Here is a 16,360-nt window from a genome sequence, read left to right as displayed (position 1 = left end):
AATAATAATAATAATAAGAAGAAGAAGAAGAAGAAGAAGAAGAAGAGTTTTTGAGTTTGGAGATGTCAGAGTATATTTAAAGACATGTATCAAGACTGGAATAATTTATGTGTTAAAGAAAATGAATAATATGGTTACACAAACCCAGCTTTTTTGTTTTTTAATGGTTTTATTGAACATTTAACAAACATCACAGTTAAATATTCCATCATTCTAATCATTTCAGAATCAGCACTATGGTACAGAAGGTCATGTAAAATAAATATACATGAAAAAAAATGTATAAAATAAAGAAATCAACTTCCAAATATGGAAGAAAATAACTCGTGTTACGTTTCTACAGAAGGTTAAGATTGGTCCAACAGTACAAACAAACGCACCTTATCGTCCATCTGGACTATGAAAGGCCTGTCGAACTTCACCGTGGCGCCTCTTCGATCCGAGACGCGGTCTGGAAACAGCTACTATTATTTCTAATTTATCTGTTGTTCAGTGTAAAGTCATAATAATAATAATAATAGTACGGAAGGAACAGTTTATACCACAGAGCTGGGTGGGATAAATGTTCAACAGGCAACGTTTGTGCATGGAGTGAAAGATTTGTGGTTCTTTCAGTGCTTGACCTGGAACAGATGTATACAACATCCTTCTGACCGAGCTTGACCATGTTACAGTTTTTTTTTCCACTTTTCTCTCATTACTGGTATTAAAATAAATCCGGGTTTTCCGGTTTAATAATATTTCTATTAACAAGCAAATTACATAAAGCACACATCACAGTATAAAAGTGCTTGCTTTGCAGACAAACATGAAGGAAGTCCTGCTAATACACAACGTTCAGGACATCTACTGAGTAGAGCAGCTACGAGATTTTTGGAGTTAGATGAAATCAGCTACATTGGATGGAAAAACAACAATCAAGTTATCTTGATGAAGGATTTGAACATTTTTGTCCGTAGGTGTTGGTGTAATGCGTATAAACACGTGCCGTTTTGAAAAAAAAGGTCATCATGTTTATGCTGAAAATCTCTAGCCATAAAATGTGAACAGTTTTTTTTCCGTCATACTTTTTTTCCTCCTCATGTGCAATATTGCGTTTAAGTACCGTTTCCGTCTGCAAAGTTTGATCGTACGCAAAGGCATCGTATTCAGTGCCGTGAGCTTTATCCAAAGCCTGGCATTATAGTCATTAACGCTTTAAAACATCCAGGCACTTCTTAACCACCTCCTCCCTGATAAGGAACTTCAACCAGACACTTGGCACACTTTCTTCACGGGTAAAGTCTGTTGTTTTGTTTTTTAATGGACGTGACTCTGTTGAGGTCCATAAGCGTCACACGGACGTTCACAGACGTCCGCAGCGAGTCGGTCCTCCGTGGTGAACTCTGTTATGGTCCCTCGTGTGCACTGAGCATGTATCCTGTATTGCAGGTTCTGGTCTGGAATGTGGGGATTGTGAAGAGGCTACTGGAAGGCGAAGTCGGCTGGAGGGCCGTATGAGAAGCCTGGGAAAGCGCCGGCCGCCTCTCGGACGCTGCTCGTCACGTGCAGGTTGTCGGAGTTACACACGGAGGTGGAGACAGGCAGGTGGGTGAACTCGGGGTCAAAGTGCCGCAGGTCAGTGGGACCGCTCTGCAAAATACAAAAGAGACAGGATATCGTTATACATTGTATATGTTTATACGACAACATAAAATATATATAAATCGCTGTACTGTAGATGTGCTTATGATATTTGTTAGTACATTGAACTTGAGATTATTAAGGGTGTGTTTAAAGTCTGATGCATTGAAATAACTATTTTATAATTATGAGTGAACAAGAGAAAATGATATTTATCTTACCACTGAAGGAATAAAAGGAGGAGTGATCTTCCTGGCCATCAAGTCATCCCAATTGATGGGGGAGAAGAAGGTGTGGTTCTTGAGTTCCAGCTAAGAAGAGAATTATAAGGGTACATTAGAACCATGGGCGATTAAATCACACTTAGAAATATGTAAAAGGGATGATGAGCTGGTTAGAGTTAGAGTTGGGATAGGGTTAGTCTAGGTTTAAGACCAGACTAGTCAAAGAGCTGGACTAGGGATAGTCTAGGTTAAGATTTGGACAAGGGTTAGAGCTGGACTAGGTTTAAACTAGGTTAAAGGCTGGACTGAGTTAAGAGCAGGACTAGGTTTAGACCTGGACTAGGGTTAATTTAGATTAAAGTCTGGACTAGGGTTCATCTGGGTTAGAGCCAGACCAGTGTTAGTCTGGGTTAAAGACTGGACTATTGTTATAGCTGGGCTGGGGTTAGAGCCAGATTAGTTTTAGACCTGGACTAGGGTTTGTCTGGATTAGAACTGGACTAAGGTTCATCTGGATTAAAGACTGGACAATTGTTATATTTGGACTGGAGTTAGAGCTGGACTAGGGTTTGTCTATGTTAAAGACTGGACTAGGGTTAGACTGGACTACATTTTGGGCTCGGTGTGAAAGATTGTTTATTGCACCCATTACTAAAATCACTGTAGTCATAGCAATGCTTAAGAGGCCATAAAAGGTTATGCAGTCAATAGAATGTGTTAGTAAAGAGGTTGTGATCAAACACTTACAAAGTCTTCCTTCACTCCCAGCCTCTTGGTGCGGTCCTTCTGCAGAAGCCCCTCGAGCAGCTCGCGCCCAGCGTTGGACACGTTCGGCTTCAGCACCAGAGACTTGTGCAGGATGTTGTTGTACATCTCGGCTGTGTTGCGACTGTAGAATGGAGGCTAAGAAGAGAGTAGAGCTCTAGTTTAGATTTTTATTATATTTAAAAACACAGTAAATTTAGAGTAGTGATGAAATTTGACTTACCAATCCATAGAGCATCTCATAAAGGACGGAGCCGAGGCACCACCAATCCACTGTGCGGTCATATGCTTGCTTCTGCAGGACCTCCGGTGCCAAATACTGCAGGTACGAAAAGATAAAAATCAGACCAAACATGTGAGACAAATTTTAAATCTGTTATCAAATGTAACATGAAAAGAGAGATGTTGGGATGTTCTTCGCCTACCTCTGGAGTGCCACAGAACGTAGTGGTGGTGTCGTCGGGTTCCAGTCCCTCCTTACACAAGCCAAAATCAGTGAGTACGATGTGGCCCTGAGAGTCCAGGAGGATGTTCTCCGGCTTGAGATCTCTGTAAAGAATGAAATCATTGTTTAGAACAGGTTTAGATGATCGTGTGACCTGGTTGGTTGGTTTGCAGGATGACCACTAGGGGGCAGCACGAGCGCGCACCTGTAAACGATGTGCAGGGAATGGAGGTAGCCAAGAGCACTTGCGATCTCAGCAGCGTAGAAGCGAGCTCTGGGTTCCAGGAAAATCCTCTCTCGCTGGAGGTGGTAGAACAACTAGTGGAGGAAATTAGAGAATGGAGAAATGTCAGCGTCCTGCACATGTCAACAAATATTAAAAGCAACAGAAAATACCTAAAAATCTTTACCTCGCCACCGTTGACGTAGTCCAGCACAAAGTAGAGCTTGTCGGTGGTCTGGAAGGAGTAATGAAGCCCCACCAGGAACGGGTGCTTGATGTTCTTCAGCAGGACGCTGCGCTCGGCCATGATATGCTTTTGCTGGAGAGGAAAAAAAAAGGATATATAACTCAACATTATGACACAGGAAAATAAGATGTTAGAAGATTAACCACTGTGAATAGTCTGTTATTCAGTTCTTGACCACATCTCACCTCTTTCTTCTTCAGAATGATCTTCTTCTGGAGCACCTTGACAGCGTAGTACTGCTCCGTTTCTTTGTGTCTGGCCAACAGAACCTAAATAAAGATTTACGATCAATCAGAGTTCTTCGAGGGATTACGTGGATCATGAGGAAAAACTCTGAACACGTTCCTACTCACTTTTCCGAAACTCCCCTTGCCGATGATCTTCAGGTAGTCAAAGTCGCAGGGTTTTATCCTGTCAGACACGGAAAGAAAAGCAGCCGATTAGGATAGGAAGTAGCCGAGATGAAGACGATGATGGGAGGAAATGAAATAAAATGGATGGAAATGTACAGATGGGTTTACTTACTGAATCTCCTCAGCTAGAGAGCTCCTTGCAGAGGACAGGCACGTCTGGATCAGGAAGACATTGAACAGAAATGTTATTTACTAAAATAACATATATATGACTATAACTATAAATGATATTTTTGACGTTTAGGTATTAAATACTAAGCAGGTGTGTATACAAGGTATCACTTGTGCCAGAATGAAATAAAAAGCTATTTAAAATAAGCGGATAATCAAATGGATCACATCAAAAGAACCAAAACATCAATTTTGGAATTTTCGTCTCTAATTATCTGTGAGAAAACTCATTACTGTCATTTTAAGGGATCTTATGAGTATTTTTTTTTCCTTCTCATGCCTACCTGGGGTGAGCAGATATCCCCGTCTCTTCCCATTTCCTCGTTCTGGTTCTCGTCAATCTTCAGGAAATGATCTACCTGAGAACTGTGAGAGAGGAAAACATGTTACTGACAGCACTAGGTGGCAGTGTGTGTACTGCACAGGTTTCAGGAGATGCTGATAAGATCAATGACACGCCGGTTTACTTCACATTTTTGCCATTCTTATGTCTTGAGTTTTGTTTTAAAGGTTTCAGCTGAAACTGAAGTTCTTCCGGGTTTAAAGTCGAAAAAAACACCCTTAAGGGACTAGATAGAGGTGACAGATGAGCTGGGAGGAAATTTTCCATAAACTCAGAGACTGAGCTCACAGGATGACACAAATGCGCCAGCCCCATTCACGTATAATGGAATTAGACTATTATCCTCGTCTAGGGGACACGCAGGATTTACTCAAAGATGCTTACAGCAGCCTAGAGGCTCTAACACAGGCGGCCTGAAAAGATTATTTGGACTTTATTGTGCAACACGGAGATTACGCTATTAAGGGAAGGTACAGCCGAACCCTGGGACCTGTGGGATTACTGCACTAATTTACGCTGACCTCAGTTCAGTCGGATAAACAGAACAGCTGAGATTGAATGAATGAATGAATGGAACGCTTGTGAGACTCATCTCATCACAGACACATGCATTTGTCTTTAAACACTTACTGTTGGCAGATGTGAGGGTTGGAGACCAGCTTCTGAATGAAGTCGTTCAAGCCCATCTTCCTTTCTTTGATGAAGGCTGTAACAAAAAATAAATAAACAGGAGGTTTTTTGTGACGTCATAGAAGCGTCAGCCGAGCTAAATCAATCCACACAAATCATTTCCCCTTATTTAAGTGGGTTGATGATTGACAGTCCCATTTACAGCTCTGCCTCAGAGCAAATATCAGGCTGAAATCAAAAAATAGCTCGGAAGGCTCATGAGGAATAAATGCAAAAGGTGTCAACCTTCAGATCAGTGGTCTGACTTCATCACACACACTGACTCAGACAAGGCCACCAACGCTATATGGTGGAAACAAAACCCTTTTCGGTGTCCCGTCAAGTCAAAATATTTTCCTCCTCATGGCCTGTATGGTCTCGAGACAGTTATGACTCACACATTAATCACACACTGAACCCTGGGCCTGAGAAAAAAAGGTATCATTACTGTGTTGATCTTTCTACAATGCTGCTCAGGAGATCATCTTCCTGCCTTTTAATTTCATTTTAATAAGTAAATCTTTCTTTCAGGTCCAAGTAGAGGTTTTAAAGAGATTTCCCTCTGACAGTAGCACTCAGCCTGGAGAAGTACCTGTGTGCTTTAGGGGTTTGATAATCATGTTTTGAGGTTAGTTATATAGTCACTGATGCTATAATGAAAAGCTCTGCTCCAGGTCTCTGGGGTGGTACCATGGCATGGATCAGAGGCTATATGTGAAATTGGATCTTTACTAGGAAAGCTGATTAGTGGTCATTAAGGTCTATTTATATATTGAATTTATTGTAAAGTTATAAAAATAGATATATTTTGGAAAAAATAAAAAGATGCAATGATGGTGCCACCCTGCTAAAAATACAAATAAATGCAGTTGTAACTATTATTATTATTATTATTATTATTATTATTATTATTCCTTTTGCAGGTGTAGCTGTTATTATTATTCCTTTTGCAGATGCAACTGTTATTAGATTTTGTATTTATTTAATAAAGATTTACTTAAACGTTAATTTCAGTACATACCGGTGAGCACGGACACGATCCCCCTCATCTTGCAGTAAGTCAGATCACAGCGAGTCTCCGTTACGGCCATTTTACTGACCAGTGCAACAAACTAACCGTAAAGTGGAATAAATCCCAGCGGAAAGTGGAATGAATCGACCGGACGAGCAGCGCGTGCGCACGCACACATATATATGTATGTATATATATGTATGTGTGTATATATATATATATACACAAAAACACACCAGCTCGCGCGCGCCCACACACACCGGTTCCGCAGAACCCGGTCCTGTCTGTTTTACTGACTCCGACTCGCGCGCTGCTGCTTTTATAGCGAGCACGTGGGGGAGTTTGACAAGGTGGGAGGCGTGGCGTCGACGTCACTCGCGTAACTAAGGCAACAGTGGAACCGTGACGTCGAGGGAAGTCTCACTCTTAGAGCGCGAGGATACGCTCCGGGGACTCTAGGGGAACTCTCTCTCTCTCTCTCTCTCTCTCTCTCACTCTCTCTCTCTCTCTGCTGGAATTTTTTTAAATTTTCTGTTGAATGAAAATAAATGAAATAGTTCTGAGGTAAAATAATAAATCAGCCCTCTGTATTGTTTAATAGCAGGTTTCTCCTCAAAATGGCCACCCTAAATAAACACTCCTCCCTGAATCTCATTAAAGTTTACATTTTGTTTAGTGCTGATTTGTTGGTCATTGCTGTATTTTCCTCGTTTCAGTGAGACTTTTAGAAGTCACAGGTTGATGTTTTTATCACTATTATCTCAAACATAATGGAAAGCGCTACAGAAAACCACCAAAACCACCTCTTTTCCTGTTTACAGAGTGACACACAATCAACAAGGCCGCCCGCTTTGTAAGCAGTGCAATGTTCCTCTTTAGAGACATTACCTGTATTTAGAGAACGTTACCTGGTTACATCAACAACACTGACCACGCTAATCGCTGTTTTGAGAAAATAATCATCAACATTCGAGCTGAAGTTAACTTGCTGCTAAAGCTACAAGCTAGCTAGCTTCTTTCTAAGCTACACACTGTTCTTTGTTGTTGCTGTGCTTCAATTTCAGTCCAAATTGTTGTTGAACTTCACTACAGTACGACAAAACCAGTAACCACCCAGGCCTGTGACAGTAATAATATGGTTAAATTGCCTCTTTTTTGAGCTTTATGTGCTCTAACAGAACAAAACAACATACACGGTTTTGTAGAGGCGTCCATTTTTTCCCCCCACTTCATACATCAAACATCCCAATGTGGGAAATGACTTGAAATTCTTACATGGGGTAATTTTCGAGTTTACAAAGTTACGTTAAATCAACAGGTCATCATATAGCACTTCTTTTTGTATATACAAGTATTAGCTTTAGGTCAATCAACATACAGACATCCATCCATTTTCTATACCCGCTTTATTCCTAATCAGGGTCACGGGGATATGCTGGAGCCTATCCCAGCACACGTTGGGCGAAAGGTACACCCTGGACAGGTCACCAGTCCATCACAGGGCCACACATAGACAGACAACCACACACACTCACACTCACTCCTATGGGCAATTTAGAATTACCAATCAACCTTATGTACATGTTTTTGGACTGTGGGAGAAAACCGGACTACACCCGGGGAGAACATGCAAACTCCATACAGAAAGGCCTCTGCTTGTTCAAACCCAGGGCCTTCTTGCTGTGAGGTAACCACTAAGCCCACATACAGACATATTCACGTGATAAATCTGTAATATACAGCTCATTGTATGAGGAGGAAAGTACATCAATCATCACGGTTAGCTGGCTAACTTCTTGCTAAGAAAAGATGAACATGGAGACAGTGAATCGCCTCAGGTAGCTAGAAATGTACTGGATGATGAGAGCGATGGCACAGGAAGCTGATCTGTTTAAGCAGCGTGAACAGATGAGAAGGTGATAGAACTGGACAGACTGAAGGAATAAAGCACTGCTGCATTGCGGTCTTTAAGTAGAGACCAAGCGAAGGTTAAATCCCACTGGAGCGCTATTAACGACATTGTGGATGACGTAGGAAACACTTAAAAGTTGTGGATGGCAGATGCTTGGAGCTAAAAATTCAAATTCGAAATTTAACTTAGAATTTAATCGAGGTAAATCTCTTAAACCAAACAAGATGGATAAGTTAGTTATAAATATTGCTATGCTAGTGGCTCAGAAAATGTGTAATAATTTATTTAAAAAACATGGGGAATTAAAAAAAAAACATTTGGAACTCTTGATATGAATTGAGTCTTATGAATTTGTAAAAATGAGACTGTCATTTTTATCAGATTTATTAATTAACCCATAAAAACTTGGCAAGGCATTTTTTAAAAACATTTTTTGAAATAAATAAATAACAAAGATGCTATTATTATATATGTAGAGAGTAACAGTTAAATACCGAAAATAATTAGATAGATAGATAGATAGATAGATAGATAGATAGATAGATAGATAGATAGATAGATAGATAGATAGATAGATAGATAGATAGACAGACAGATAGAATGGAAACACTGATGGACGTATAAATGGAGGAAGGAACGGCCAGACAAAAATAAACAAGTGAGTCCATGGATAGACAGTTAGGCATATGAAGGGATACATACTGTGGATAGACAGACAGAAGAATGGATAGATGAATGGATGGATGGATGGATGGATGGATGGGTGAAGGGATGGGTGGATAAATGGATAGATAGAGAGAGAGAATATTTGAGTTTATGTTTGTGGGATTTTCTAGACTCCATTTCTAGGCCAACATGACAGCTGATGTAACTGAATTACATAACTCTGCTGTCAGCGGAGGAGAAACACTGCTAGGCCCCCCTCACACACACACACACACACACAATCACAGCTTTTCTGGAAGATACATGAACAGAAAGCTGTAACACAGCCAAGTGACAATCAAACTCTGTGGAATCTCCATGTATCTATCTATCTATCTATCTATCTATCTATCTATCTATCTATCTATCTATCTATCTATCTATCTATCTATCTATCCATCCATCCATCCATCCATCCATCCATCACTTATCCCACACAGGGTTACAGGGTATTTGGAATCTCTCTCAGGAGAATTAGGACACAAAGCAAGGGACACCCTTCATACCCATCACACACACACACAAACACACACACACACACACACACACACACACTACAGTCAATTTAGAGCTGTAGCATGTCATATGTTGTAGTAAATAACATCTATGCTGTAATATCCCTGACCTACTTCAGAGACATAAATCTCATTTTAACTCATTTCTACTGATGGAGTCTGAAATCAAGGTCACTGTGACGTTCTGCTGCATTTGGATTACGCAAGCTGAAAGTTATGAATTGTCTGTGCTCTGGTGATTTGTTCACATTATACATAACATGATATCTAATGAAATGCTCCTTTTTATCTTCTGTGCCATGACTGTGCACATGAATGTAATATGGAGTTGGTCCACCCTTTGTAGCTATAACAGCTTCAACTCATCTGGGAAGGCTTTCCACAAGGTTTAGGAGTGTGTTTATGGGAATTTTTGACCATTCCTCTAGAATCACATTTGTGAGGTCAGGCACTGATGTTGGACGAGAAGGTCTGGCTCACAGTCTCCGCTCTAATTCATCACAAAGGTGTTCTATGGGGTTGAGGTCAGGACTCTGTGAAGTTCCTCCACACCAAACTCCCTCATTCATGTCTTTATGGACCTTGCTTTGGTCAGGAACAGGAAGGGGTCATCCCCAAATGAAATTGTCCAAAATGTCTTGGTATGAAGCTGAAGCATTAAGACTTCCTTTCACTGGAACTAAGGGACCGAGCCCAACACCTGATTTCAGTGATTTGAAGGGCTGTCCCAAAACTCACATATATCTATATCTAGTGTACATGAAAAGGTAAATTACATACTAAGCAGTTTAGCAAACTTTTTTTTAATTAATATTCGACTAAAGTACAACATGAGTGGGGAATCACCTTTATATAATGTTATTTATGCTAGATTTGTTATATGAATATAACTAACTAGGGAACATACACAATGTTAAGGATGTCATGAAAGGGTGAGCTGAATCATTCAGGCAGTGGAATGGTTTCCATCCATCCATCCATCCTTACATCCATCTGTCTGTCCATCCATCCATCTGTCCTTCCTTACATCCGTCCATCCATTCATTCATCCATCCATTTTCTGTAGTGTTTATCTTATACAGGGTCGCAGGGATCCTGGAGTCTATCCCAGGAGACTTAGGCCACAAGGTGGGGGACTAGACAGGATACCAACCTATCACAGGACTACAGTCAATTTAGAAATGCCAATCAGCCTCCAATGCATGTCTTTGGACTGAGGGAGGAAACCGGAAAAACCTGGAGTAAACCCCCAAAGCATCAGGACAACACAAACTCCACATACAGACAGGCAAGAGGCAGGAATCAAACCCTTAACCCTGGAGGTATAACACAAACATGCTAAACACTGGAGTGGTATTGTTTTATTCTATTATTTTATAAACATAACTTATCCTTATAACCTAGAGATGAGTTGTCTGTTAAGAATAAAGGAATGTTATATAATACAGACAGATTTATCACAATACAGGGCTGGGTTCAGTCACTTGGCACTCCTAACCGTCAAGTCTAGTCAAGTCATGTCAAGGCAGAAGATAAGGAAGTTCCTTTAGAGCTGTTCCTGTTTCAGTTAGTTTACATAAAAGTCTGAGTGATTTCCAGTCCTGGTCATTCCCCAATAAACACATTTCATTAAATTTCCCATGAACCACAGAGGCAGCCAAAAGCATTCACACTGCTTGTTTGCTTGATAATGAATAATGAATTAGTAGCTCAATAAAAGGTTGTAAATTGATCACAGAGAAGAGGTAATCTCTCAGTTCGGCTTTCACTGCTCCAGTCTCCCTTTACACTGCTCATCAGATAACAGTGTAGACCTGGTCATGGGCTACATCTGAACCGCCTCTTCTCTTTTTTTCCATCCCGCTATCCTGTTTCCTGTGCCATATTTTTAGTCCGATGGGCACTGTACGAGCCAGGGGGCCATGCCAAGAGACTCCACTTCCGCCGTAACACCCTTCTGAGCGAATCCGCCATGCTGCATGGGCTCCATTGCCATGGAGACAGAGATCTCAAGCTCATTTGTGTATGTGTGTGTATATTTGCATTACAGGAAGTGTGTCGCTGGGTCGGGTTCCTTTCTGCCACGCTCTAGAAGGCTGCTAGGCAAGACTGAGTCATTCGGCACACTGCTCTCTCAATGCATCTGCTGCTGCTCGGGTCATTGGGGACTTTTGTAGCGTTCCCTGACTGCCTAACAGCCTCATGGGAAAGGCCCCAGTAGTCCTTGTCGCTAGGATCCTGCTCAAACTGTTTCAAAGTTTTGATCTTCTTTCTCTCTGTGCTGTGCTAGAGCAGGGTGGAACTGCTAAGGGCTAAATGTTGTTTTTATGTCCTTTATATGAATCCTTGGTGCTGCTCTATTGGGGTGTTGGATGATATAATATTGTTGAGCTTTCCTTAACCTTTATCTGATAATTCAGCTGCTAAAGCATGATATACAAGCCTTCTGTATTTTCTAGTTAACTAGTGATACCAAACTAATCAACATGCTAACACAGAAACTAGCGTTATAGCTAGCCAAGTAAAAAACACACATCTACCTTAAACGTTTAACCCCGAAAAAGGGACACAGGCTAACTCATCTACTTGCTTCTGTTTCAACATAATTAGTATGTTTTACAGAAACTAGCACAGTTTCAGCAAACTAAAAATTCCAATTTTACTTATCTGACTTGTGAGTCAGGCTAACATCCCAACCAACTTGTGGTAACATGAAATATTTATGCAGAAGTGCTCACATAGAAACTAACGTTATCGTAATCAAGCTACAAATGCAAATTCGGACACTAATAACAGATACTGTGCTAGGGGGAAGGTTTGCTGGTTAAAATGTAGCATAATTAGCGACAGAGATGTAGGAAGGAGATAGATAGTAGATTGGAAACAACTGAAAGCTTTTTATTTACACTTCCAGGTACGGATAGATTAAACATTAAAACTATTTTCAGTTTCGAACAATGTTCTGTTTTGTCAAGGAACAATGAATTTATTAAGGATTTCATAATCTGAGATGTTTCAAGATTACAGAGATTCCTCATTCCAGGAAGTCACTCCAGTGTACTTCAGTAATAATAGTGGGTGTAATAAAAGGAACTGGAAGTTTCCAGACTAACAGGATGTTTAGGAGAAAAATCCATCATCAGCTGTGTAACACAACATGGCTGTAATAGAGTTTTCTACCAACATTCAGGTCAAATTTATTTTTGTTTTTACATGGAATATTGTATTGAACAGGAAATCCTTTATAATGCATTATGAGGGCAGGTACTAAATCACACACATCCATCCCTCTCTCCATCCCTCTATTCATCTATCCATTCATTCATTCATTCGTTCATCCATCCATTCATTCAGCCACCAACCCACCCATCCAGCCATTCATTCATTCATTCATCCATCCATTCATCCAGCTATTTATTCAATCATTCATTGATCCATCCATCCATCCATCCACCCATCAATTTATTCATTCATTCATTTAACCACCCATCCATCCATCCATCCATCCATCCAGCTATTTATTCAATCATTCATCCATCCATCCACCCATCCATCCATCCATCCATCCATCCATTCATTCACCTATCCATTAATTAATTAATTAATTCTGCTGTTTGACTAAAATAGCACAGACACGCTTCTGTGATGTTCCAGTAAAGCAACACAGATCTTAACGGTGAAAGGCGTTACATTTTTGCTGAACACTTCCTTATATTTCAGGAGAACGGACTGCAGTGACAGGAATCTGTTCAGTTTCCCATCAGGAAGTAAAAAGCTGCCATGGAACATGGATTAGCATGCTAGGCTTTTAGCTTCTGGCTTTAGTAGCACAATGTCACCTGTCTGTGAGACAGAGAGACAGAGACAGAGTGCTGACTGTCTGTTCTGATTATAGATTATAGATAAAACGAAGCACAGAGAGAGAGAGAGAGAGAGAGAGAGAGCGCTCAGAAAGAACAACTCTATTTAATGTGGTTCTTTGTTAAATAAAAAAGGTAAAAAAAACCTGACTTCAACACAGGATTCAGGAGGATTTCAGTTCCCTCAGGGTAAAAGGAGATAATGAGTTTATGAATAATTACGAGTGAAGAGTTCATTCTAAAGCAGAGAAGAGAAGAGAAAAGAAATCGTGGCTCTGTACCGTGTCAAAGGCCTGAATAAATCTGAGTGTTAATGTCATGATTAGTGTACAGATAATTGCCTTGTGTTGCTTAAATTATACTGAAGTTTCGTTTTATAATTTTTTGTGATCTCTGCTGAATGCAGGGTAAATTACAAACCCCCAGCTGACCCCACCCTGATCTGGTTAAACCTACGCCTGCCTTGTGAGTCGCCTTTTATAGAAAAGAATCGATCAAAAAATTAAATGCTCCAGTTCCTCCTGGGGGCAGAGCTAATTTCAGGGCTGGAAAGATACCTCCAGATGTCTGAAATGAAGAAGCTAAGTGGATTTACTGCACGGAAAAGTTCTAAAGGATATTTTTTCTCTTTGCATTTTTACATTTTTATCATTAACGTTGGTTCGGTGAACAATTTCTAAAGTTACAGACGACAGCTTTAAAAGAGGGCTGCCTTGAAAATGACAGCTGTATATAACAAGAAAATCAAAAAAAATCAAAATAAAAATAAAGAAATTAAAATAACTGAATCTTTGTGCTGACATTAAAATGCAAAGAAATATTATGTTGAATTTTTATCCATTCCCAAATCCCAAATGTTTTTATTTAAATGATAAAAAAAAAAAGAGAAGCTCTCACCTATGAAGGATTTCTTGCCAGGCTTCATGGTGTGTGTGTGAGACACTGAGTCCCTCTGTGAGTGCATGTAAGAAGTAAAAATCGGCGTATAGATGAAGTTTTCTACGTCTCCATCCTCCTCCTGGCTGCAGGTTCAGCGTATCTTCACCGCATTTCTCTCACACCGTCGTCTTTCAGCTTCAGAGCTAATGAAAGCCCTGCACCTGTCCTTGCTTCTCCTTCCCGTGCCTCAGGTGCATGGACGAAACAAAAGCACCAGGTGTCAGGTATCACGTCGTCTCACGAGCATCTCTCTCACCCTGGGAAAACTGGTGTCTAGGTTACACCAATTACACACCCGGAGTCCTAAATATCAGCCTCTGATTGCACCATCAACTGTTAATAACTTCCCCACTCCTCTCTCCTCTCCTCTCCTTTGGGAGCTGCGAAGGTGCGGAAAAACAACGACGTGGCTCCTTCGGCTGGATCTCTACAGCATCTTTTCGCTGCGACTCAGCATTTCCGTGGCAGGCAAATCACGTGAGCGCACCTGCACTCGCTCCAGAGGCAGAGCCAACGGGTCACTGCTGACGTACAAAAGACCATGGACGAGGATCTTATTTATTTATTTATTTGTACACCTTTTTTAATGCTGAGTGTCTGTACTTTATGTACATCGCAATGATTCATCCCATTATTTAATACAATGTCACGTTAATTTATTTAAAAATATCCACTATATACTTTCTCCATCTCACTCATGAGCGATAGCGAATGAAAATGGTCTTTAGAGACCTTATTATTTGATCAGTGTAAACTGATTTTTCTATGAATATATCGCTCCTAGTAGACTAGAGAAAAAACAGAAATACTTCTGAAACTCTACAAAGTCTTAGAGTCCTGAGTGTCCACTTTCATATGAGCTTCATATTAAGACTCCACTGTGGAGTGAGACATGACAGAGACGCTCAATCATCAACATGGACACGAGAAAAAACAGGAGCAAACTCCATTTTTTGCCTCCGAGGAAAAGATTTAAGGACATTTAAAGCAAAACTGCACTGATGTGATTAGACAATCTGGTGCCAGTTTGTTAGTCGGTGCTGTTTTGGCATTATTCCTGTCACTCTCTCGTCATTAAAGGGATTTTGATATTATTAGTGCAGTTATAATACACTTTTATGAGAGGAAATCAACATCCAAAATCAACAAAATGCATAACAACCAGGTTTCATAGTTAGGTAGCTTGTAAAAACAAACAAGCTTCTTTTGTCTATTCATTTTGTCCGGTGTATAAGTAATGAAATCCCAGAATGCAATGCAGCTCCAGTATATGATGAGTTACAGCAGAGAATAGCTAGTTAGTTCGCTGTCTAAGTGAATTTATTTAAGCAGAGTGATTGATTGAGAATGAGAGAAAACTAAAGTACATACGCTGCATAACTCTGATCATCAGACCTGAAGCGAGGGCTTAATTCCTTACCAATAACCAGATAATAATAATCAGATATTAATTTCATGTACATTTCTGGCATTTGGCGGACGCCCTTATCTAGAACAATCTACAACTGAGGGTTAAGGGCCTTGCTCAGGGGCCCAGCAGTGGCAGCTTGGTGGACCTGGGATTCAAACTCACAACCTTCTGCTCAGTAGTCCAGGTATTCCAAGTGGCATTGTGGGGAATGTAGGACACCATTGGATTATTGTATCTGTGTCGTCTATATGGGTTTCCCAGTTTCCTCCCATACTAGTAGGAGAATTAGCTACTCTAAATTCCCTAAGCTGTGCATGAATATGTGAATGTAGGTGTCCATGGAGTCCTCAGATGAACTGGTGTCCAATCCAGGGTGTGTTCCTGCTCCGAATCCATGTGATCCTGACCATCATAAAGCATTACTGAAGATGAAGGTCTCATTGTGTAATACATCTTCATTTTTACTATAAAAACTCTTCAGAATGTTCCAGACTGGTATTTTAACCAAAACAGAGAGTAAAATATCTTTTAAAGACCCTGGGTGATGATTGAGCCATATGAAGCCTCCTGTGGTGAAGCACAATGTTGTGTCGGTTTTTCGAAAAAAAAAATAAAAAAAATAAAAATGTTCTCCTCATACAGATTTCACGCTTGCTTTATGAGAGGCAATCACATCCTGATTACTCTGCCTGTGGATTTTAATAGCTGGGTTTTAATGGCTGTGCTTAATGGAGAGTTTCCACCTTCTGCAGTAGGTGAAAATAGCTTCTGCTGCGTTTCGGAGAATAACAGTGGAGTATCTGTGATATAAAGCGACGGGAGGGAGGAAGGGAGGTGGGGTAACGGCTTCACGGGATCTTAAATGAACCGCTGAACCATTATA

The 16,360-nt window shown here is 40.5% G+C and overlaps 1 protein-coding gene across 2 annotated transcripts; it reads right to left on the bottom strand.

Annotated features, from left to right (window-relative positions):
• Positions 1–149: 149 nt before the first annotated feature.
• Positions 150–14,484, bottom strand: si:ch211-195b13.1 (STKc_SGK domain-containing protein). 2 transcript variants are annotated; one of them, XM_058405190.1, is made up of 13 exons: positions 14,025–14,484; positions 5,085–5,160; positions 4,396–4,477; positions 4,053–4,096; positions 3,881–3,938; positions 3,713–3,796; positions 3,468–3,599; positions 3,263–3,375; positions 3,038–3,161; positions 2,836–2,931; positions 2,595–2,750; positions 1,845–1,934; positions 150–1,632 (listed from the first exon to the last, which is right to left on the bottom strand). In XM_058405190.1, the coding sequence occupies exons 1-13, from the start codon at positions 14,089–14,091 to the stop codon at positions 1,465–1,467; spliced, it is 1,290 nt and encodes a 429-aa protein (XP_058261173.1). In that variant the 5' UTR covers positions 14,092–14,484; the 3' UTR covers positions 150–1,464. The 2 variants fall into 2 exon arrangements, with proteins under 2 accessions (XP_058261173.1, XP_058261172.1); XM_058405189.1 differs by lacking the exon at positions 14,025–14,484 and adding an exon at positions 6,145–6,432.
• Between the last annotated feature and the right edge of the window lie 1,876 nt (positions 14,485–16,360).

This window comes from Hemibagrus wyckioides, linkage group LG12 (assembly GCF_019097595.1).
Source record: "Hemibagrus wyckioides isolate EC202008001 linkage group LG12, SWU_Hwy_1.0, whole genome shotgun sequence".
NCBI lineage: Eukaryota > Metazoa > Chordata > Actinopteri > Siluriformes > Bagridae > Hemibagrus > Hemibagrus wyckioides.
Note: the sequence above shows the minus strand (reverse complement) of the source record. Positions and strands in the feature narration are given on the sequence as shown.

Coding starts and splice junctions, on each gene's coding strand:
- si:ch211-195b13.1 (XM_058405189.1), bottom strand. CDS start 6,214: ATGGCCGTAACGGAGACTCGCTGTGATCTGACTTACTGCAAGATGAGG. Junction 3,797..3,880: donor GCAAGGGGAGTTTCGGAAAA/GTGAGTAGGAAC, acceptor ATCTTTATTTAG/GTTCTGTTGGCCAGACACAA. Junction 3,162..3,262: donor TCCCTGCACATCGTTTACAG/GTGCGCGCTCGT, acceptor CATTCTTTACAG/AGATCTCAAGCCGGAGAACA.